At 35.7% G+C, this 24,504-nt stretch overlaps 1 protein-coding gene across 1 annotated transcript in view; it reads left to right on the top strand.

Moving 5' to 3' along the window:
• The first annotated feature begins 4,760 nt into the window (after window positions 1-4,760).
• LOC126751594 (muscle segmentation homeobox) overlaps window positions 4,761-24,504 on the top strand; it is a 36,292-nt gene continuing 16,548 nt past the window's right edge. Inside the window, exon 1 of the mRNA XM_050461976.1 lies at window positions 4,761-6,918. Within this exon, the coding sequence (XP_050317933.1) occupies window positions 5,529-6,918 (1,390 nt within the window). The 5' untranslated portion in view covers window positions 4,761-5,528. The remainder of the gene's footprint in view (window positions 6,919-24,504) is intronic.

The raw sequence follows: 24,504 nt of genomic DNA, 5'->3' as shown, positions 1-24,504 counted from the left end.
ATATTGCTAGAGAAGAATGCCGTGGACATAATACATATTGCTTAACAGTTTCCGTCGCTTGCAGCGCACTAAATTAAGCAGCGACGCGCGTTGCATTTGGCGGCTGGGAAAAATGGTTGGCAACATGCTTTATGCTGATCGCGTTTAAGAAGAAACGTTAATGCAATTAGCTGTGCCAACGCATGCATATGAACGTACATACAAACATACATATACATATATACATGCATGCATACATACATGCATATACCCAAAACTCCATACCAAATGTTGTATGTGTGTTCGGCAACGTTTATCAAAACGAAGTAAATAACTTTGTTAGCAAACAAGCCATCAAATGCAAAACAAATTGCCGTGTGACGCGCTGCAAGGCAAGTGAAAGAGATAGCGGCAGCGCTGCGCGTCGAGTTTGTGTTTGCGGTTGGCGCGCTTGTTGATAGAGCGGTTAGGTATGTGTATGGCATTAAATAAAAAATAATATGATAAATAGTAAATAAATATTTAACATTATTGTCTTAGCTGAACAAGGAACTGTTGCATTTTTCCCATTGCTGCAGCTGCGGTGCCGTTGCATGCCACGTTAATGCCATGAGTTATTTGCCAGTGTTCTGTTGGGAAAGCTATACTAACAACACTTTGGTGCCTGTATATGGAAATTGTATGCGCTAGATGCCCTGCGGGGAGGCTGTTAAGTTCAATTCAAAATAAAAATAAATAACGAAGTTATAATAAATAAAGCTTTGAAATAAGTTGTAGTGTAGTATTCCTTGTTGACAGTTCGGCTGTTTGGAAGGAATTCGTAGTGCAACACACCTCGATAATCGAAGAAAGCTGTGAACATATTCTTAATTTTTAACCTGATGTGATGTGGTTTCCTCGGCTTCGGATCATCTTTGACACGATGTCTGGAAGATTGATCGTCGGTTTCCGGATAATAAGCTTAGGTTCAAGACTCGTCGCTACTAGTAATACGTTTCATTACAGCCTGGTAGTCGGAAAGCATTATTTCACAGACGTTAATGTGACGATGTTTTTCGAAAAAATTTAGTGGTTTTGGAACCAATTGTGCTTTCACTTTTCTTAGGCCCAATGTATCTTTCAAAATAATTTTCACTGATCCATCCGATATTCCAACGATACCAGTAAGCTCACTGACTTTTAATCGTCGATACTCAAGCACCAATTTCTTTATTTTATTGACGTGTTGATCATCAGTTGTTGGCCGTCCTGGACGTGGTTCGTTGTCAACGCGTTCTCGACCTTCTTTGAATGATTTGTATCAATCAAAAATACTTGCTCGCGACAAACTATTATCACCGAAAGCCTTTTCCAACATTTTGTATGTTTCCGCACCAGAAATTTTATTTCGCACACAAAATTTAATGGATTTTCTTTGTTGAATTATTTCACTCTTAGTAAAAATCGCCGAATGCATTTTATGTACTTCAGAAAGCCAAGCGTATACTCAATAATAGTGATTATTATGTTGTGACATTTGGCTCAGATGTCACTGGTAGAAAAGTCTTACTACTTTTTGCCCACATTATTATATAGAATCGGATCTTGCTTCTATATAAGATTATAAACAACAATAAAGTTAAACAAAGTAGGTTCGTTATAGGCATATGCATTATGTTAAGGGAATAATAGTTTTCTCAATAAAAAAAAATATTTTTTGGTTTTATGAATAAGTTATATATGTTTATTATAAGCAAACTTAAATTTACAGCTTTGAAGAAATCTTAATAGGCACACCTAGGGTGACAGCCAAAAGCAAGCGATTTTTTGTAATTAAAAAAGAAACAAAACTATTGTATCAATATTTTTTAAATTTTGAGGTTATAATTATAAATATATTAAGAAGACACAGACATGTTTTGAAGAAAAAATTAAATGTTTTTGATTGAATATTTTTGGACTTAGACGTGATCTCCGTCGGTGATAAATAAAAGTCCTTCGTTGCTGCAGGGATTTCGGACTTCTCTGTGGAAGAAACCTAAATGAAGAAAATTCTCTACAAGACACACTGTTCATACAATGACCGACGTTCGAAAAAATACTAAAAAAAATACAAAATAGCGGCGTTCTTAAAAGAGTTGAATTTTATTTAAAAATTTTTGGGGCTTTGGGGCTTTTAAAGGACTGGATGGAAGAAAATGAGGTGGAAACAACTTCCTTCTTGACTGTCCTGCATTTGGAAAGTCAAGATTTAAGAACTTGCAAGCGCATACTTTGAGACATCCTTTTACCCCTTTTACAATGCTCAAATGTGATGCTATAAAAAAGAGAGGAACATTTTTTTCTAATGTCATTTAAATGGAATATGGAAAGTTAGGAGCAGGCAACTTTTAATGTGCATATTAAAATTTAAAATTTTTAAGAGGCTTCTTTTGATTTTAATACCGTTTTTTTTGTTTGTTGAAAAAACAGTGGCCTTAAATATAAACAACTTAAATCACATAAGAGCTATGGATATAATTCAAAATGTTCCTTAACAAACGATTAAAACTGTAAAATTTCTCCCACTCATTAATAACTTATATTTTTTAGAATTTGTTCATATTCTCATCACAGAAAGATTTTATTATTAAGCATTTTTCTAGCCGAGATCCATTTATTTCCTATAATTTATGTTCCATTGAATATATTAAAAAAAAATTCTACCATATACGGACCATAAATTAAATTTTCAATACTTTTCATTAATTCATATGAACACGAGTGTTTTTGGTAAATAATCTTAAATTCCAAAGTATAATTTTATTAAAATTATATTGCTATTGTAAATACATATATATAAAATTAGGGTAGCGAGCTCACCAATTACCATATGTATAACCTTTATTTATGTCATTTGCCACTTCCTGCAGGGTATACATATGTATGTATGCATATACATATGTACGCATTTATAGACTTACATATGTAATCTTTTGTTAAAAAAAAAAATAAACTAAAAAATACTTTGCAAAGACAATAAATGCAATTAGAAGCAATCGACGCTTTTAAATGGCTGGTTGACAACATTTCTCCGCCTTTAGAGAGCAGCGAACAACAAAAAAACAACACAAGCAGGCAGCCAAAGCGCAGTAAAGCAAACTCACCACAGCACACCACACTGGAAATCGTTAGCTGCTTCCAGCGCTGAGTGCAGACAAGTGAGCGCAATTAACGCATGCGATAAATGAGTGTGTGTGTGTTGAAGTGAGTGAGTTGACGTGCATGAGTGTGGCTGCATTTTAGTGAGTACAGTACAAGGGGCGGTGACCAGTGCGCGCTTCCAATTGTCTGCCATCAACGGTGAGTGAGTGAGTGAGTGAGCGACTCATGTGGGGAATTGCATGCGCTTTTTTATATGCATGAATATCCAATAGATACACATACCGTTGTTGAATAGAACAAAAAAAACAAAATATATGGAAAAAAATACTTGAGAGCAGCATGCTTATGTGAGTGTAACAGAGCGCGTGCGAGCCAGCAATTAGTGAAGGGCGGCAGGTGATGGGTGTGAAAAGAATAGCAAGAGCGCAGCAGCGTGGTAGTGAGATTAATAAAAAATTATGAATTTTTGTTTTAATTTGTTGCCGCGTATTTGTTATGCCTGTTTTCAGTTTTATTACTGTTATTATTTCAACAGCTATTTTATTGGGAAATTCTTTCAAATAATTTTCGATTTTTAAGTGACAGTCAAAAATTTTTTTTTTTTGGAAATTTTTTTATTGAAAAAGTTATACATTTTTCGTAAGATTTGCGATTTTTAAATGGCAGTCAAAAATAATTTTACTAAAATTTTTTGATTTTTGGTTTAAAACAATCTTTCTATTTATGTTTGTTTTTTGTTTTTTTAAGTACAAAATTGTATTCATGTTTTTATAATATTATTTTTCGTATTTATATATTTTTGTAAATTATTAAACATTAATTTCATTTACTTTAATTTCATAAATAATAATTTTTTTTATTTATTATAATTATTTTCAATTCAGTTACATTACAATGTCTGCTATCAAAATAAATTATGTCTTTCAAAAAGTCAATTGTTTTTGAATTGCATTTAGCATCTCGAGAAATACATATACATATGTATGTATAAAAGACACTTTACTAGCTAAACTTTTGCGCCACTTCCCATCTCCTCAAACTCTTTCAACCTCAAATACACGTACTCCGAGGCTTTAACTGCAATAGTCTAACACTGCGTTGTTTTTGTTATTGCACGCATAAACCAATTAGAAGCAACACACTCTAGCGCTCGCATCCAAGTGCCGTGCTGAATACGAGCATCTCATAAAACTATAGCCAGCACGCTCGCACTTGCAAATTAACGGGACGCCAGCGCTGCTGTGAATATTGAAAATATTGAAACTTTTTTTGTTTTTGTTGTTACCGCTGTTATAAGTGGTGGTGGTGGTACATGCCTCAGCGCTGTGTTTCAATGAATGGACGTTTCGACTCATATGACTGGCCAGCAGCCTGCCTTCCACCCTCGTCGAAGGCTTGCTTGCATGACTGGCTCCCCTGGCTCACCTACATGGAATCACACACACACAGCCGCTTGTTTTGCTTAGTTCTACCACCACATATGCGATACAGCAAACCGGTCGGTGGTGGTAGGTGTGTGTTGGTGTGTATGCGTCGGCTGTGCATGTTGCGCGGAGCGACCGCGTACGCTCTGTTTCTACAAACGCCTCAATGCTCAGGCACTTGGGTTTGTGAGTATGAAAATAATTCAGTTGTAGACCAGTCGTGATCTTAAACGGATGTGTTGTCCGTTCGTTTGTGCACGCTCGCCAGTCGTATATTTTACCGCTACGCCAAAAGCAAAGTAAAACAGCCAGTGGCTCGATTAAACAGTGACAAATCGTTTCATTAATAAGTGTTGAATAGGAAAACAATTTTGAAAATTTTTTTATTTGATTTTGATAAGAAATTGCAAACACTGGAATTGTTTTATTGTTAAAAAAAACAACAATTAATTAAAAATAAACACATACACACACGCACATCACAAAAACTGGTTTTAAAATCCTGACTGCAAATGCATGGTGCTTTCGTTTTTGTTGTAACGTTAATGAGAACGCGCGCGCACGGTCGCATTAGTCATTAATTAAAAATTAATTAAAGCGCTTTAGTTGAAAGCTAACAAATTTGCAAGCGACAAAGCACAAAGCCAACAAAGGTGACAAGCCAATTTGAGCGTGAAAAGCGAAAAACAAAAACAAAAAATCGAAATTTGAAACAAATTGAACAAAATTGCAGTGAGTCAAAAGCAAAAACAACAAAAAAACACCAAAACAAATCGCAAAAAAGCTCACCGGAGTGTTGAACAAATCTCATTACGCCAACTCAAGCGCTTAGCAGAGTACGAAACGGTAAAAAATATGTTGTTGTATTCGAAGTCAAGCCGCTGTGCACTGTGACATCTTTTCTTGTATAAAAACAAAAAATAATAAAAAAATTAAAATTTAATACTGTGCAACATTATCAAAACGCCAGCGCCAGTTACACTCTCGCCACCCCGCTGCCCCATGTTAAAGCTGTCATCCACAGGAATGACTGTCACTGGTTTACGCACAAGCATGACAAGCCCGACGGTACCGCCGCAAACAGCGTCCGCCGCCATCACCACCACCATGACAATGACCAGCCCCAGCACGCTGGTGGTCAGTCCCGCACATCTAATTGGTGGCAACAACAACAATAACAGCAATAGCAACAACAATAATACAAATCTCAATCGCAGCGGTAGCAACAGCAGCCCCACATCACCCTCCACACTCCTCCTAACACATCAGCAACAGCAAACGTTGCAGCAACAATTGTTGCCGCTACATACACAGTCAACGCATAGTCACCCGCATCAATTGAATAAGACCAGCTCGCGTCTGAGTAATTTCAGCGTCGCTTCACTCTTAGCCGATACGCGGCCAGCAGCAAATTTGTCCCCCTCACGCACCCACAGCGCGGACGGCATGCAAATGGAGCCGCGCAATCTGTCCAGCCACACACCAGCCGTCACGTTGTCACCTGTTTCGCCGGCAGGCTCCTCACCCGCTTCACCCAGCGCCACACACGGCACGCAACCTTTGGCGCCACACGCCGCCAACCATCCGCCACATCAGCATCCACACGCGCACTTCCATTCCGCCGCCGTGGCACATCATGCACATTTGTTGCATGCCGCCGCAGCTGCACACGCGCAACAACAACACGCCGCCGCGGTGGCTGCCGCTGCTGCAGCACAACAGGCGGCGGTCGCGGCAGCGGCCAACAGTGGCACAGCGCCACATTTGCATGGCGCGACGGCTCACTTGCGTCACACGTTGAGCAGCAGCTCAGCGGAAGCGCCCACCAATCTAGTTACCACGGAGGGCGGTAGCGGCAGCAATGCGCAACAACAACACCATGCGGCAACATCGCGTCTGGGTTCACCCGCTACACATATGAGCGGCCCGAGCGCGGACACGTCCTCCTCCTCATCGGCCACAGCGTTGCTGGCGAAACATGAACGTCACTCGCCCATCGGCAGCTCGGTGGACTCGGAGCTGGAATATGATGATGATTACAATGAGCACGAGCACGATGGTGAGCATGAACATGATGAAGAGGAGGATTCGATAGTGGATATTGAAGATATGAATGCGGATGATTCGCCGCGTTCCACACCGGATGGCATGGACAGCAGCAAATCACCGGAAACGCTTAGCGCTCATATGCCCAACTCACCGCATCTGCTTTCGCCAGCGGCACTGGCTGCCTCGGGTCATGTGCCCATACGGCCGACACCGTTTAGCGCGCTGGCCGCAGCCGCGGTGGCGTGGGGTGGCATCGGCGGCGGTGTGCCTTGGCCGGGTGCGCGTCAAATGCCACCGTTCGGGCCGCCTGGCCTATTTCCAGGACAAGGATTCGGCGGAGGTGGTAAGTGCAGATTTTTGTTATTATTTTATTACAAGAAAATGTTAGTGAATGAGAGAATTGTTTGGGTGTGAAAAGCCGACGGGCGGTAGTGTTTCTGCTAAAACGATGTTGTAACTAAGCTTAATTTAGCGGCGTGCTGATAGAAATATTTGAATTACTTTGTTTGGATGCTAAAAGAGTATCTCAAGACGGTGTTGATGTAGTTGTTGTATCGGCATAAAACATTCCTGAAGCAATTTCGAGGAATAGTGCCGAGTTGACAGTCTTTGACCGGATAACAATCCGGATCCGTTTCGGTTACTTAGACCCGACTGTCGTTGGAAATATTTGTAGTACTATAATTATGGCATTGCCGATGACTATATTTTTTAATTTTATTATGCTTTTTTTTTCTAAAACCACATTAAATACATACATATGTTAATTCTAATCTGTAATCAGCAATACTATTTTCGAAGAAATTCTCTTGAATTCAATTCCCTTGAAATATTCTCGATTAAAATTTTTATAAATTTCTAATTTAGTTTTTGAAATTTCAATATTTAATCAGAAATATTATTTTAGAAAGTATGAAATTCTCTAGAAGTCTTCTCAAAACGACATTTTTATAAATTTCGAATTTTATTTCGAAATTTTTATTAAATCAGAAATGTTATTTTCGAATTAAATTTTACTGAAATATTTTCAAATTAATATTTTTATAAATTTCAAATTTAATTTTTGAAATTTCAATATTGTTTTCGAATGTATGATATTATCTTGAATTCAATTACATATATTGAAATATTCTCCAATTGATAATATGATATTCTCTTTAAATATTTTCAAAATGATATTTTTATATATGTACGTATGTATTTTCAAAAAAAAATATTTTAAAAATTAATTATTGAAATTTCAATATATAATCAGAAATATTATTTTCGAAAATATGATATTCTCTTAAATTAAATTTTATTGAAATATTCTCAAAATGATATTTATATAAATATCAAATTTGATTTTCCGCAATACAATACATATGTATGTATATGTATGTACATATAACTTAAAAATTTTGAGATCATACAATTTGTATGTATACCATTATTCGAATGCTGTTCCGACTGTTCAGTGCAAATTTAAAAAAAAAAGTGCCCCAAAAATAAGTAGAAAGTGCCTCGCCACTGAATAGACTTAAAAAAAAATCATTTCAATTACTAATCAACTAACTTTCTATATAATTATCCTGCAATTTATAAAAGAAAAAAATATTTATACTTTCAAACTTAATTTAACGCTAGAAAACAAAATTAAAATTAATGAAATTTTTTTAAAATTTTTCAAAACTCTTTTATCAGAAAGTTTCTAACAAATTTTGCACTCAGTGAGGATTCAATCACTCATAAAAGTTCCTAACAATTCTGGAACACATTTGTCTTCTCACTCATAAACTTCTCCCATTCAATTGGTCCACAATTGAGTCACTTCATTTACATACACAAATACACATAAAGATGCGTTTGCCAACGAGCGTACGCATCAATTACTCACGCCACCCATTAGTTACGAGTTTCCTCATTTCCAACAGGAAAGTAAGAAAAACAACAACAATTGTAGAAGATTGGCAGAAATTTCAATACAAATTTAAAAAAAATTCAACCAAAAATTTTAATGAATTCCGCAAACAGTTGACCGGCGCAACCAACCCCAGCAGAAGTAAGCCAACAAGCAAGCGCTCATTGAATCATTAAAGATTATTTGACAATTTAATGCTTTCATTTCATTTATTTTTTTTTGTAGTTTTTGTTTATGCTTATTTTTATTTTTTTTTCTTATTTTCACACATACAAATGCGAAAAGCTAAAAATAATGTGCGCTGCTGTCGCCATTAAAGAACGCGCAGCTGAGCCAAAAGCTCCAGCTAGAGTGCGTATATACATATGTATACACATATGTATGTATGTGTATTCGTGCACTAAAACAAAACCTATTAACAAAAACAATAATAGCAATGAAAAAGTCAACGCAAGCAGCATTAGCACAAATGACAAAGGGAAGAGCCAAAGCACAAACACGCGCACACATATAAGTACATAGATATATGTACATATACATACATACATACATACATATATACATTATATTATAATTGGATGAGCAATATGTGCTGTGCTCTTGGTTGGCTGCTTGATTGGGCGGCTCTGGCCGTTGGGACACTTATTGCGACTCCACCGCTGGGTTGTTGTTGTTGTTGTTGACGCAGCGATTCAATGCTGATTTTCGGTGAACCACGCAGCGCAGCAAACAATTACAATTCATTGTTTTACGACATTGCATTGTTGTTGTTGTTGTTTTACATTTATCCGAAATGTCTGCAATATCAATTGGACGGCGCGGCGCGGAATGGCCGCAAACGGGCAATTGTGCGCGGCTGATTGGAGTTAATATGCAATTACGCGATGGGGGCTGCACAACAGCAACAACAGCAACACAAACAAAGAAAATGTCTACCATAAAACAAAAAACAACAACAAAACAATAAACATTTTTTTAGAGTTTTTTCACTCGTACCACAAGTGCATGCTTTCCACTGCTGCTGGCAGCCAATGACTGCTGCGGCGGCGCGGCCAGTCAAAATGCGTGCAATTATCAAATTAAATGCAATAAAAAGCCCATTTGGGCGCTGGCACGCAAGTATAATAAATAATAATATGTATATACATACATACATACATATGTACATCTGTACAATATATGAAGAAAAATCTGGCTGATTGGCGCGTCGGCTTAGCAGCGCGCTTCCGGTAGTCCAACAAATAAAAAATAATAATTTTTTTCATGCGGAAATATTAAATCTATGAAAATAATGCGTCTCTTCTTCCGCATTGCCAGTTTTTAGGCGTTTTTGTTGCGTTCACGCGCTCAGATGCCTATCTTGCCACACACTTAATGCACAATTCACACATTGATTTCGCAATGCATTGAATTTGAATATACTCAACCAGTAGCTTAGTAATATACTAAGAAATGTTTGTTATATAGCCATATAAACCGATGTGGCAAGCTTTTTCCAGCCAATTTGCTTGACGCGCGCTTCCGCCACTGCCGCTTATGCATGCACTATTGCGCCTATTTTCAAGTTTATAAACAATATTTGCGCCTTGCACTTGACTAACGAACTAACGGTACGCGAAACTTACTTGCAACAGCGCCTAGCCAACCACAGTGTTGCATATTGCAAGAAAAACTTTAATTGTATGCAAGAAGTGTGAAGCACACACACATATATACATAGATAACCACATTAGAGAGTAACTAACTTGCCACAAAAAGGCGCTGGCGGTCACACAGCGTTTTTGTAGCGCGCAACACTTTGTCAACGATGCGGCAAAGCGCGATACAAGCGCATTTGTGGCACCTTTCCAACATGCCGGCGAACCCTTTTCGAGTGACAAGCAGCAACCATTGTGGCAGCACACAGTAGCAAAAGTCAAAGTACCAAGTCCAACGCAAGTCCAAGTCCAAGTCAAAGAGACAGCTACCGTTTCGGTGCAGAAAAACGTGTGTATTTACCTTGCATGTGTGTGTGTGTGTGTGTAATTTCTTCAATATTGACTGTTTTTCTGTTGTGAAAGTCCAATTGCAGCATAGCCAATTGCCACGGCTACTAACTAAGCCTGGCAATGTGTGTGTGTTCGGGTATGCATTGTTGTTGTGTTGCATATGTATGATTGTTGCCCTGCTTGCTATGCATGTGTGCGGCCCTTTTCCACACCGTTTGCACTTTATACATTTCACCTTTTCCACAATTGCATACAATATGCATGAGGCACCTCTGCTTTGTAGTTAGAAGTCTTTGCTTTCGTTGTTGTTGGAAGGCATAATTCTGTGCCTACGGCCTAGCCAACTGTGTTCACACACTGTGCAACATAATTTTATTGCATTTATTTGCGCTGCGCCACTGTGAATTTTGCTTTAATGACCAACAGCGGCAGCAGCAATGGCCAGTGGAAGTCTTTAAATTGTTGCTATAGCAAAATTGATGGACTTGCAGCGTATCTAGTTGCATTTGAGTTGCTTTTTATGTAACTAAATTACTTGTTTGCATAAGTTTTATAGAAATTTTATCTTATCAGATCTTTGTATGCGTTGCGTTCGGTTGAGTTCCTAATGCAGCATAATCGAGGACTTCTAGATCTTCCGTTCACACCATAGTGATGCTTATGTAACCGAAATTTTCTTTATACAGATATGTATAACTGTAATCGCTGCACCGAAATTTTGTGTGTAATATTTTTTGCCGCTACAACAATAACAACTTAAAGGTTTTCAAAAATTTGCAACCCGCTAAAAAAAATGAAAAAAAAATTTTACATTCTTGACGAAAATGCTGACATTTTCAAAAATTTAGCAATATAGTGCAAAAAAAACTTCTCAAAAACTGGAAAAAAAAATTTCTCAGGATTGAAAAAAAATATTTTTTTTTTAAATTGTACGAAATTGTTATATGAAAAACTTCTCAGGATTAGAAAATTTTTTTTTTTAGTTTTACTAAATTGTTGTATGAAGAACTTCTCAGGATTGAAAAAAAATTATTTTTATTATTATTTTTTTTTAATTTTACGAAATTGTTGCAGAAAAACTTCTCAGTATTAAAAAAAATTTATAATTTTAAGTAATTTTCCTATAAAAATCTGCTGTAATGGCAACTGACAATGCAAATATTAATATTTAGCACTCTTCTGTAACTTTTGCTCAATAATAACTAGATATCATTGTTCACGAAGTCTTAGGAATTTTTTTTAGAAATATTGAAATTGATTGGAGTCGAAACTTAAAAGTATTGTGGTTGTTTTGTTGTTGTTGTAGCGGCAGAAAACATTGCTAAAGTAATTGTGAGGAATGCTACGGAGTTGACAGACATTTATTGGTTAAAAATACGTGTACGTTCCGGTTACTTGGACCCGATTGTCATGAGAAAGACTTAAAATTAATAGTTGGATGATCAAAAAATATTATATTTATACATGCTAAAGCTAGAAAATTCAATTTCGACTGATTAGATCAACTTTAGAGTTACATACATATGTTTATTAAAAGCTTCTTAAGGTCATATAGAAAGGCTTCAAATCACAGTTCGGACTTTAAAGAAGTCCCAGCGATTTTTATTGTAGAGTTAATGCTGAAGCCCACAATTCCAATTAGATTTGGTTCTTGGTTTTTTTTTTGTGCTAAGAGCGCCATGTCATGCATAACTAAACTAAAAAAGAAAATATATGTATTCATCGTCACCTGAAATGCAATTTATATATCATCAAAAAGTCAAAACTGAGTTTTTTATTGCTTACGATTTACTAGATCATATTATACATACATATGTATCATAAAATTTTAAAAATCACTGTCAGATATAACCAATTTATAACCAATATATAACCATTTTATAACCAATATATAACCATTTTATAACCAAAACTCAAATTGCAGTTTACGTGACGATATATTTATATACAATACATATCGTCATCTAAAATGCAAAACAACGAATAATCAAACAAAAATGAAATCGTTATCAGATATAATAACCAATATATAACCATTTTAAAACCAAAACTCAAATTTTGTTTCAAAATGAGTGGTTTTTATTAATAGTTTTTCTTTCGCCTGTAACTTATGAAAAGTGATGTTACTTTATTTTGCACTTTACGAGACCATATATCCTTATAAAGTAGGTTTTGAACTATAAGCAGAATTTCTTTATTAATTCAGCAAAAGTCATGCCTTAAGATACATATAATTTTTTATGAATTCTGTTTATAAAATTTTTTTTCCCATTTTTTTTAAATTTTCCTTTCTTAATCTTTTATGTTCGTAAAATGTCAATATAAACTTAAAAACCACCCAAAAACACTCAAAACTTGAATCAATAAAATTATTTTGACAAAAAACTTGAATATTGAAGTGCTTGAAATAAATTTGTGGTCCCTCAATGACGGCATTTCCTTTCATCCCTGACCCCATGGACGATTTAGTGTCACATTAAATGGCAATTGGCCTTTTGGCCACGTACCAACCAGCACAAAAACGGCAATAAGTTCATCAGCAGTGACAGCACCAGCAACATCACCAGCAACTGCGGCGGGAGTGTAGCCAAAGGGACAGCAGCTAGCATGGCATGCAAATCTATATAAATATTTGTACTTGTAATTTAGTTGCTGACATTGGCAATGCAACTAATTCCGATGAAATTGGATTTTTCAACAAATTTGAATGCCAGCGCGAGAGACGAGCGCGCGAGCGAGCGAAATAACAGGTGCATTGCGGCAAGGGCACACAAGGCAGCCAACCAAGCGCAAGCACATACACACACATACATATATCTACTGCGGTAGCAGCAAAAAACACAGTTAAGTTATAAAAAAGTGCAGCAAATCAGCAGCCTGTCAACTTTTTACCTTTGCGCATCCGCGCCACTTGAAGCGCGCAATGAAGCAGCCGCCGAAACGCGCGCGTACATATGTACATATATATCTACGAGTATGCATGTATATGCGCTACCGTTACGGCGTGTATGCGGCACTGCCACTTATCCAGCATTTATCCATTTGTTTTGTGTGATGTGTTGTTTGCTATTTGCTGTTTGCGCTGCGGCTGGATTATTGTCAGCGCTGCAGGTTGCCGTACAACTGAAGTGCCGCCGCTTTAGCCGGGCTGTCACCGCCAGCTATGCGTCCTTTGTGTGTCATGTGTATGCGAGTGGCTGTGTGTGACAAGTGTGAGGTACTTAGAACCTCGGCAGGTCGCACGATGCAGCACACACACACACGCAAGCATGCATATACACGAAAGACTCTGCTCACCCGCTTGATTGGGCCAATTGGTCATGGCCGATAGCTGGTAGGCAGCGGCAAAGCCGAAAGCATGCATAGCTGGAAGTTAGGCTCACTGCCACATGTCAGATTGCCACTTCAGATAAGCGAGATTAGCCCGCGTTGCAGCGGGCGCACGCTGCTGCAAATGTCGTAATTTGGCTACTGACTGTCACTGCTCGCCGCATTACAGGTAGCTGTGTGATGTGACAAGTGCTTGGCGGCCGTCGGCAGCTACCAAGCTACTGTCTTCATAGCCATACGCCGCGATGGCTGTCGGCAGTGTAAGAGAAAAATGAAAATGTCGCTTATCTGCCGAATGTGTTACACTTAATTTGAGTCAAATTAAATGATACTTTGTAGGCATTTAACGTATCTATTATTACATGCTTGGACACGCTGTTTGTGTAAGTGCGCGCCACACACCAACTAGTGGCACACCAGGTTTCTTCTTCAGGCCACACGCATGCAGTTGAGATCTAGAAAACTCCCTCACACACACACACACAAACACCCACGTATCGCTGATAACGCTGCAATAAAACCAACAAATATCCAACTACAAGTTGAGACATCAGTAGCACTCAGCTCCGTCGCACCCGCAGTCGCACCGACTACACAGAATATTCGTGTTTTTCAGCTGATGAGGCCATAAAAAAGTGTCGCATTTAAAGACAAAGCAACGTTTGTTCGAAAAATCAACCGAAAATGGTCTAAATGAAAAAGTCACAAAAGCAAAACAGCAACAGTTAAGTTAACAACAATAGCAATAACAACTGCTGCTGCTATAAAGCGCACTACAATTATGCCTCGTCTGTTAGTAATTAAGCGTTTTCAGCTGGAAATTTTTTCGTAAATAAGCCACGTTAATTGGGCGCTGCATTGCAATGGCCCGAAAAATGTAAATTAAAATAATAATGAGCGGCAAGTAATGAGAGAAAAGGTGCAATGCCGTTAAAGCTGTACGTGGCAATGGAAGTTTACTTGAAAAGCTTACACCATAAAAGCGGCTAAAAATAGCGTAAAGGTTGACAATTTTATAAAAGAAAATAATGGCTTTTAAACTTTGTGGTTTTGTAATTTTATGAAGATGAGAGAATATTGTTTTTATTGAATTCTACTATACCTCAAGACGGAAAAATATTTTTCATGGCACGTTTTTTATGTTGTAAATTAATATAAAATTTAAAACTGTTCCTTCTGCTTAAAATTACTTGTTTTTAATATATGTATATTAAGTATAAATGGTGCGGAAAGTATTAAAAGTCAAAAGTTTAATACATTTTTTTTATTACTTTTCATAGATTAATCAGTGGAAATCAATTTAATATAATTATATAATATTTTCTTCACAATAAAATAAATTTTATTATTAAAAGTAATTTTTAAAATGATAAAAATAATTTTTAATATTCTAGATATTAATATTTATGAGTAAAATAGGGTTTGTTTTTAAAAAATTATAGTTAAATTTAATATTATTTATTTTAATTACATTTCGAATATTAGAAATTTTTTTTATTAATACAAATTAAAGATAAAGTATATTTTATTCATAAAAATTAAAATTAATTTTTATTAATAAAAATTGAAAAACCAAAAAATAAAATTAGTTATTACAAAAAAATATTTTTTAATATTCCAAATGTTAAACTTTATGAACGGTGCTACTTAATCAAATACGAATTTCCTTTTAAAACTTTGGAACTTTTTTTAAAATTAAATTGTCTTAAAATTAATAATTTAAAAATTTTTTTGAATAATTTGAAATATAAATAAATATTTTTAATAATTTTTATTAACTGTATTTGGATAATAAAAATTTTTTATTAATAAAAATTCATGTTAATTTTATGAACAAATGTTAATATTTATGCACAGTAAAATTTAATAAAATACGGGTTTCTTTTTAAAAATTGAGAATTATTTTGCATATTAAAAAGTTTTCAAATTACTAATTTAATAATTTTTTTAAATAAGCTTCCTGCGTTATTTTATTTATTTTAAAATTCAAATATTGCTTTCTCGTTGAATTAAAAAATTTATTTTTCATGCCGGTATTATTAATATTTACTAATAAAATAATTCTTCACATGCCAAAAGTAAATATTTAAATATTATTTAATAAAATACGGATTTCAACTTAAAAATTATTTTCATATTAAATTGTTTTGTTATTAATAATTAAATAATTTTTTATATAAGTTTTCTTCGTTATTATATTTATTTACAATTTAAATATTGTTTTTTGTTAGAATAATATTAAAAAAAAATTTTCATGGCTATAATATTTATCTCAGAAAAATTTATTTCTATTTTAATATTTCTTTCACTTTAATATTATTCACTGTTCATAAATTCGTACATATAAATATTTTTTTATGCTCAATCTATTTTCTTCCATAATATTAGTTTATTTTTTATTATATAAAATTTAATTAATATATTTTGTTTTAGTTTTTTATTATTGAAACTTCAAATGGTTATTGATTTGCATTTTCATGCTAATTTTTTGTGTTAAAATATATATACATTTTAAAATTCAACAAAAGGATATACATACATACTATGTATATGTATATATGTATGTATCTATGTATGTACATAAGTAAGCCATATGCACTTTGAAGACAAAAAAACCCATTTTTTGTGATTTTGTTTTTGAAATCAAAATTCGTATATTTCAAAGTAATTTTTACATTTTTTATTTTTTAAATACATATTTTACCCATTTTTGCTCCTTTGCTTTAACATAAATTCTCATGTTTGAAAATCAAATTCATTTATTTTTAATCATTTTTTAATTTTTTGTTTTAAAAATGCATTTTTCGCCCATTTTTGCTCTTTCGTTTTAATCATTTTTGACATTAAGATTATTTTATTTTCAATTATATTATTATTTTTATATTTTTATTTTATAAATAAATTTTTCAGCAATTTTTATTATTTTGCATTTGAAAATTTTTGATCATTTTTGAAATTCAAAATTATTATTTTAAACTAATTTTTATATTTTTTTGTTTTATTAATACATTTTTCAACATTTAGCTTTCCCTTTTTTTTGTTTTTCTATTATCATAATTTTACACTTTTTAAATATAATTAGTTCTAAAAATTAGAAAAAAATATTTTTTTGATAAAATACGATTAATAAAATCTATTTGTTTCCTTATCGTATCACCTTTTCTACAATATGCGGCACTTCTCTCATTATTTCAACACTTTTCTTTTCAATCGCTTCACTAGTTTAACACTATTCACCATATTTACATGTGTTTATGACAACCATATTTACTCATACTCGTATGTCTAAAAAATTTACTCCTCCTCTCACTGACTCCGCCTCGTGCTGCTCTCAATACCTCGTGTCTATTTACTGCAATTCACCGAACATCGCAAAATTACTTAAGCATTGAAAAATTAGTATTAACACTAGCGAAACGAAAAATTGCAAAAATTCTGCCAACACACCTCAATGCAAGATTTTCAATAAATTTTACGGAAAAAATTATTATATTTTTTTACAACTCTTTGCTGGCTACGAAATTCAATTAATTTAATGCAAATGTGCATGGCGGCACGCACGCAGTGAATAGAGACACAGAATCGTACAGCAATACACACAAATATATACATACATACATACATACCATACTCATGTACACATATATGTATATGTATATAATGTATGTATATGTATACATACATATATTTGTTGTTACAAGTAAATTGCCTTTCGATGCGTTCAAATGCCTATAAGCGTGTAATTTTATATGCACATACATACATATGTAAGTACATACGTGCATGTCTGTATATTTGTGTGACTATTTGCTTGTAAATTTATTTGCCGCCGCACCCGCGATTTTCGACAAGCGCAAAGGTTAAGTAAATATCTTAAATCAAATTAGCCAAAGTACGAATTGCCGGCAATGCAAATTATGCGAAAGAGTGGCCGCTCGGCCAGGCGTTCAGTTATGCCGACAGACATTTTGCTGCACAAATGCATTGCATTGCAATCACGCTTTTATTGTACATATATATAGATATATACATATACATATATGCATGAGTGTGCATATACATATGTACATGCATATATGTATATATGTGTAGAAGTGTTTGTATGTATATATTCGACATGCGAGCGGCATTAACACTCGCAAATGCGGTTTAAGCGCCTGTGCATTTGGGCAACGACCTAGCGGTGCTTTTCAAAACACACACACACGGACACGCACACATATGCATGTATGTATGTGTTAGAGCACAGCCCCTTTTCGCTACAAAGTTGACTAACCCCTCGGCAAAATAGTATTTCATGCCTTTTTTGCCGCTTTTTTGTTGTTGTTGCTAAAGCGCTTGGTTGCAGCGCGCCTAGTTGGTATGCAAATGGGTGTAAGCGACTAATATGGCCTTATATGCTGATTTAATGCAAATAAATTTTATTTGGCACAACATTTTTCTTCATAAAGTTGAGTGGCGGCGACGGCGGCTATGGAAGCAAAGCCGATACACACACATATACATACATACATATATACATATGCATGCATAAGTACATATATATTCAGAAACATTTGTCTGCAGTTTGGCATGCCAAGTGTAAATTTGTATGTGTGTGGCATGCCACTCGCCGCATACTTGTTGTTGTTGTATTTTGTTGCAGATGGCGTGCAAAATGCAAATATTATTAGCGCTGGCGTCTGGGCTAGCAACGCCCTGCCGTGTCGCCACCAACAGTCAAGCGTCTAGGAGTCACCGGTTAGCAATTTGATGCGCCAACGCGTCACCGTGTGCTTGCAACCAACCAGCTAAAAGTGCAAAAGTTGCACGAAGCGCCAACATTAGCGGCCAGACGCCATCACGTGCAATGCCAAGAAACAACAAAACACCAGTAGCAGCGCCATCACCAAACACCATCTCCGGCCAAATCTGCCGTCAACCATCAACACCTCAACTTTCAACTGCTGCTTGCAACCATCAAAGTCAATTTAGTGAAATTTGCTGTAGTTGTTAGTGTTGTTGTTGTTGTTGCCATTTGCAATTGCATGCGCCAAGCGCCAACAAATTAAGCAAACAAAACAAAAAACAACAACAACAAATAATTATGCTTATACTCATTTGCGAAAAATTTGCCTGCTCGGTTGCGTGTGTCCGTCGCGCTTGGCGTGGCAAACAAGTGTCTACACACATATACACTTACATTGTACAAATATACACACATACATATACATTGTATATACTTATATACACTTAAATACGAGCATATACATATTTCTATGCTTTTATATGGGCGTAAGCTGATGTGGCATGTCTACTCGGCTGCCAGTGTGGCAAGTCCAAAACTGTGTGTTTACTTACCTCTCACACTTTGTAGGTGGGTTTGTGTGAACAAAACGTTGTTGGCAAGCGTTCGTCCGTCCAGCTGTTCGTCAGCCTTCAAGCCAAACCAATAAAAGCAAATAATGGTTATACCAATAACAACAACAACTTGACTTAAGACACACCCTCATTGCAGCGCGGCAAATAAGCTGGCACCCTCCACAATAAGCAACACACACACCCCACCCACTTGCTTCACTGCGCTCGCCATCACTCGCTTCAACCAGTTGGCAAGTTTATACCACAACAACAACAACAAATTACAAGCAATATACTTGCAATGTGTTTATTTGCGAATTTATTTGTTTGAAGTTTTGTTACCTTTGTTATTGTTGTTGTTATTTTTAGCGTGTTTGTTGTTGTTGCTGCTGCCTCCATTATTCTGCCATTATTGCCTTGGCGTATGTCGCGCAATTTTAAATGCAACAAACTAATTTGACTGCAATTATATTTTTATTATTTTATTTTCGTCGGATTTCTCTTCTCAGCACTTCTCCTCTTCACTGTTATTCTTTGTGTGGGTGTAAAATTTATTATTTTAATTTTTATTATTTTTCATGATTGCAATTTGTGACATTTTTATTGTATTATAATTATGGCACTGTTGCCAATTTGTTGTTGTTTTATTTATGTATGGTCATTATTTATGGAAATTGATATATACACATACTATATATATGTTTATGGTATACATACATTTTACTTCCTCGCTTTTTAAGAAAACTTCGAGTTTTTATAATAACTGTTTACCCTACTAGCCAATTATCGGTTAAGTAACCGGTTAATTATCCGGTTATTAATCAAATAAATATTGGATTACAAAAATAAATGCGAATACACATACAAATTTTTCGAAACCAGTAACTCTACCAGACAACTATCAGTTAAGTAATCGGTTAATTATTCGGTTATTTATAAATTAAATATTGGATTTCAAAAATAATGACAAAATTATACGTATGCAAATTTTTCAAAACCAGTAACTAGCCAACTATCAGTTAAGTAACCGGTTAATTCTCCGGTAATTAATCAATTAAATATTGTATTACAAAAATAATGACAAAAAATTAATATACAAATTTCTCGAAACCAGTAACCCTACCACTTAACTAACGGTTAACTATCCAATACCTACCAGATATTTCAGTTAAAGTTTCTATAAATTTGTTAAAATCAGTTTCCAATTCCATTTCCAACTGAAACTCTTCCGTACATGTGAATGTTCATTCCTTTCTTATTGAAAAGCTTTATGTGTTGCACCGTGTATACATATACGCTACTTTTCACAAACTTTCTTTCAATGTATTGTGTTTCCGGACTTGTTGGGTGCTATATTCCAGAAGAACCAAAAAAATTAACAGATGAATTTTCTTTTTTACTTATATATGTACATACATATGCATGTACGAAACAAATATTTCTAAAATTGCACATTGATGCCACAAATTGCATTTGGTCGAAGTAAGCTTGCTCCAAGCCGCAAATTTTACAGAATACTTCACGATAGAATTACAATAATTTCAAATAATTTAACAAAATCGCTCAACTGACTATTTTGCTTATCGAAAAAAGTAAAATCGATGGATCCATAAAAAAATAACAAGTTGCCAAACAGCTGTTACGCAGCTGCACCGTCATCGCTCATGCCAACAGCGACGCATCGATCACAAAGGTGGATAGCCAGATTTGCCAAAAACAGCGAGGCAGCTAGTGTTGTTACTACACTTGGATATTTGCACAGCACAGCAATTTACCTTGCTTCGGCTTGCAGTTGTTGTTGTTGTTGTAAATTGCACAAATTAATTGGTCATTTGTCGTTAATTGCCATTGGAATGGAGTTTGCTTTCCTACAAATCATATGAGCGCTTCAGTGTGTTTGTGCGTGTGTGTGTATGGCCAATGCTGGCAACACACGAACGTGGCCAGCGGCGATTGGCAGCAACACACGCGCATTTACCGCACGACGATGGTGGCGATGATGGCGATCGCGCGGCGTTGGTGATGGCGATGCCGAAGCCGATGAAGATGAAGATGACGAGTACGTGTACACATTTGCTTGCGAACAAGTAAACAAATGACAGCAACAACAACAACAACAACAATGGAGAAATGGTGTAACTGCCAATGGCCGACGCTATTGCCACACAGCGTTTGGCGCTTCAGCTGCAACAGCGAGCAGCTTGCAGCAATGTGTCATCAAAGTGCAAGAAGCGTGTGTGTGTGTTTACTGAGTTGTTAAGCTCAAAATGAGTGAAACACTTTGTCGCCGCATATTTGCGCTGCTGCTGCGGTCGCTGCCACTGTTGTTGTTGGCTTGCCGGTGGCATGTGTCTTGCATGCGGCATGCATTAGTACGCGTCTCGCATGCCACAGCTGGAAATTGTGACATTTAACTACCATTTAACAATCAGTCAGCGCTGCAAGTGTGTGTGTGTGTGTGTGTGACAGTCAACAGCACAGACCGTTAAGCGGCTGGAGCCCAATCATTGCTGGGCTTCTGTTTCACTTATTTGCTTTATCTTCAGCTTATTTCACTCCATTTTCGGCAGTCAATCAGCTGCATTTGTCTCACTGCACTGCTGCGGCGACTGTTGTTGTTACATTTGTTGTGCTGCTGTCGTGGCAGTCACTTTTCACTTGCCACGTTACAGTTGCAACGCATCTATTTGCTTTGTGCCCAAAATTGGTTGAAGTATTTTCAATTAATTTGAGTTCTCCAGAGTGTCGTAGGCATATTATGAAATCAACAAGCGACATCAACGCGTGTGTTGCTGCAGCTGCGGCGGCCGCAGCGCGCTACGTGCTACTCGGAAGCACTGTCACTAGCTAGCTGACATATGTACAGGCTGACGGTAGACACGTATTGCAACGGCTATTAGTTGTTAGTTATTTTTTGTACTTGTTGTTGTTGTTGTGTTAAGTGTGGAAAAGTTTCTGGAAAATGAGTCGGATTGCGCTGCAAATTGCTCGCAATTAGCTTTTAATTAAAGCCTTTTGCAAGCCAACCATTTTATATGCCATTAACATGCTGCATAATTGTTGTTGGTGTAGCTGAATTATTTCTTTTTCCCTTGTAATTATTTGTTGTTGTGTTTATTGTTGTTTTAGTACACAATGTTTTGCCTTATGTTTTTGTTGTTCTTGCTGTTATTATTATTGTTGTTGTTGTTGTTGCATTGTTTTACAACAACCAGCGTTATATTAGCGCACCTCATTTGGCTATTTTGCAAGCCCACCAACCTGCAATTATGCGCTCAGCTGCCGCAGTCAGTCCATCACTCCAATGGTGGCATGCAACAAATATATACCATAATTGGCGCTGAGCGGCGGCAACAGTAAAAACAATAGCAGACCCTAGCTGGCCACAGAAGCTTGTAACTAACTATATATGTATATGTATGTATATTGAAAATATAATATAATATATATATACATATAAATATATAGACATATACACACATATATACTTATATATGTATATACTTATGTATAGAAATGTCGCTTACATAACAGTAGATATGTATGTAAGCTCCACATGGCAAACCGCGGATCGCCAGCAATCAGCTATTGATATTGGTATCATGCAGGCAGCCTGCCACCAAAATATTCATGTGCTTGCCACATGATATGATATGCACATACAAACACATGTTTTTATGTTACAATTGTCGCCAATTGTGGCAACTGATCGATCGCATGCAATGCACGAATTGCAGTTTTTACTGCTGTTGCTGTTGTTGTTGTTGTTGCGAGATGTCATAACTTCGCTGCTTTTTTAATTAATACCAAATTTGTCATGTTGCACGTAAGTGCACACATAGCGCTGGCGAATTTCGTTTTCTAACCGCCGACGGCTGTTAATTGCCATGTCTAGTTGTTGTTGTTGCTGTTGTTTTTGGTGGTGGTGCTGTTTTTTGATGTTGTTGTTTTTGGTAGTGCTGTTTTTGTTGTTGTTACTTTTGTTGTTGTTGTTATTACTTTTGTTGTTGTTGTTGTTGGCACTGATTTTATTGTTGTTGTACATAGTTATACGGCCCACCAGTGCCTAATATGTCAATTATTGCTCGCTTACATTTGCCAGCAATGCGACACCCAGTGCTCCTCTTGCTTTTTGTTGTAGTTGTTGTTGTTGCAGTTTTTTGTGCTGCACAAGCTTGTCACGCCAAAAAGTAAAGCTGTGTAACTATTGCTTAATTGTTTTGCCATTTAATTACACATGTATTTATTGCACATATTTAATTTGCCCCCACACAAACACACATACAAACACACGCGTTTACTATAAATCGCCGCTGCATTTGTGCATACAACTTTTGCTTACAAATAGTTTTGTGGCAATTAATGTGAGTTAATCTGTGGTATGCGCCACAAAAGTCAATTCACCGCTAAACGTTGTTCGTGCGTCAGTCGGCTCGGCTGCCTTTCGTTAATGTGCAATTAAACGTTTTTTTTCTCGCTATTTTTTGCTGTTTTTTGTTTTGATTTACGGTTAATGGAAAAATTACCGCTGTGTGTGCATGTGTGTGTGTGCGGTGAGTGATTCGCGTGTGATTGTCTCACAAATTAATTTTAAAATTGCAGAAATTAATTTTAATGGAAATTTAAACGCCAGCGATTTTAATGAGTTTGACTTCACTTACAACTAATACATACGAATGTGCCGTTAAATGGGCGGCAAAGGGTTAAATAGTTAATTAAAGAATTGAGACGTTAATTCGTAGTTATGCTGTATATGAAAATATATCCAAAAAAGCATAAAAATGCATTAAAAGTCTCGGAATTATTTTTGGAAAAATTTTTAAAATATATTGTATTTTTTATTTACTGAATTTTGAGGTTATAATGAAATTTTTTGTATAGATGCAGCTTAAGCAAATTTTATAGGTTAGATTATTTTCAGTTTTTTGGGAAAAGAAAAATTATTTTTATATCAAAAAACTATGAGTTTGCTTATATCAAGTGTTGAAGTGGACACACCTAGTTTGAAATTTCGAAAAAATATTTTTTTTTTTTATTTTTGCATAGTTCTACAGTGTATACTTACTAATATAACAACTACAATTTTGCATGATTATTTCAATAAATTTTTCAGTTACAGGGCTTTAATGTGTAGCCGCTCAGTTCAATTAGCCATATGTGGCCACATATGCACCTGAGAGAGGATGCCAAAATAATTGGCATATAATATTGATGAATTGTTTAAATGAAATACCGATGAATTCTCAACTAATGCTCCATTTTGAAATCTTTTCAATAAAGAAGTTATCTTGTCTTCTGTTGCGTACATTTGTTCTTCAGGTAATAACGGAAAGCAATCGTAGAACAGCACCTTCTTCTGAAGAAATTCAAC

This window comes from Bactrocera neohumeralis, chromosome 2 (genome assembly GCF_024586455.1).
Source record: "Bactrocera neohumeralis isolate Rockhampton chromosome 2, APGP_CSIRO_Bneo_wtdbg2-racon-allhic-juicebox.fasta_v2, whole genome shotgun sequence".
Lineage (NCBI taxonomy): Eukaryota > Metazoa > Arthropoda > Insecta > Diptera > Tephritidae > Bactrocera > Bactrocera neohumeralis.
This window is presented reverse-complemented; position numbering and strand designations above follow the sequence as displayed.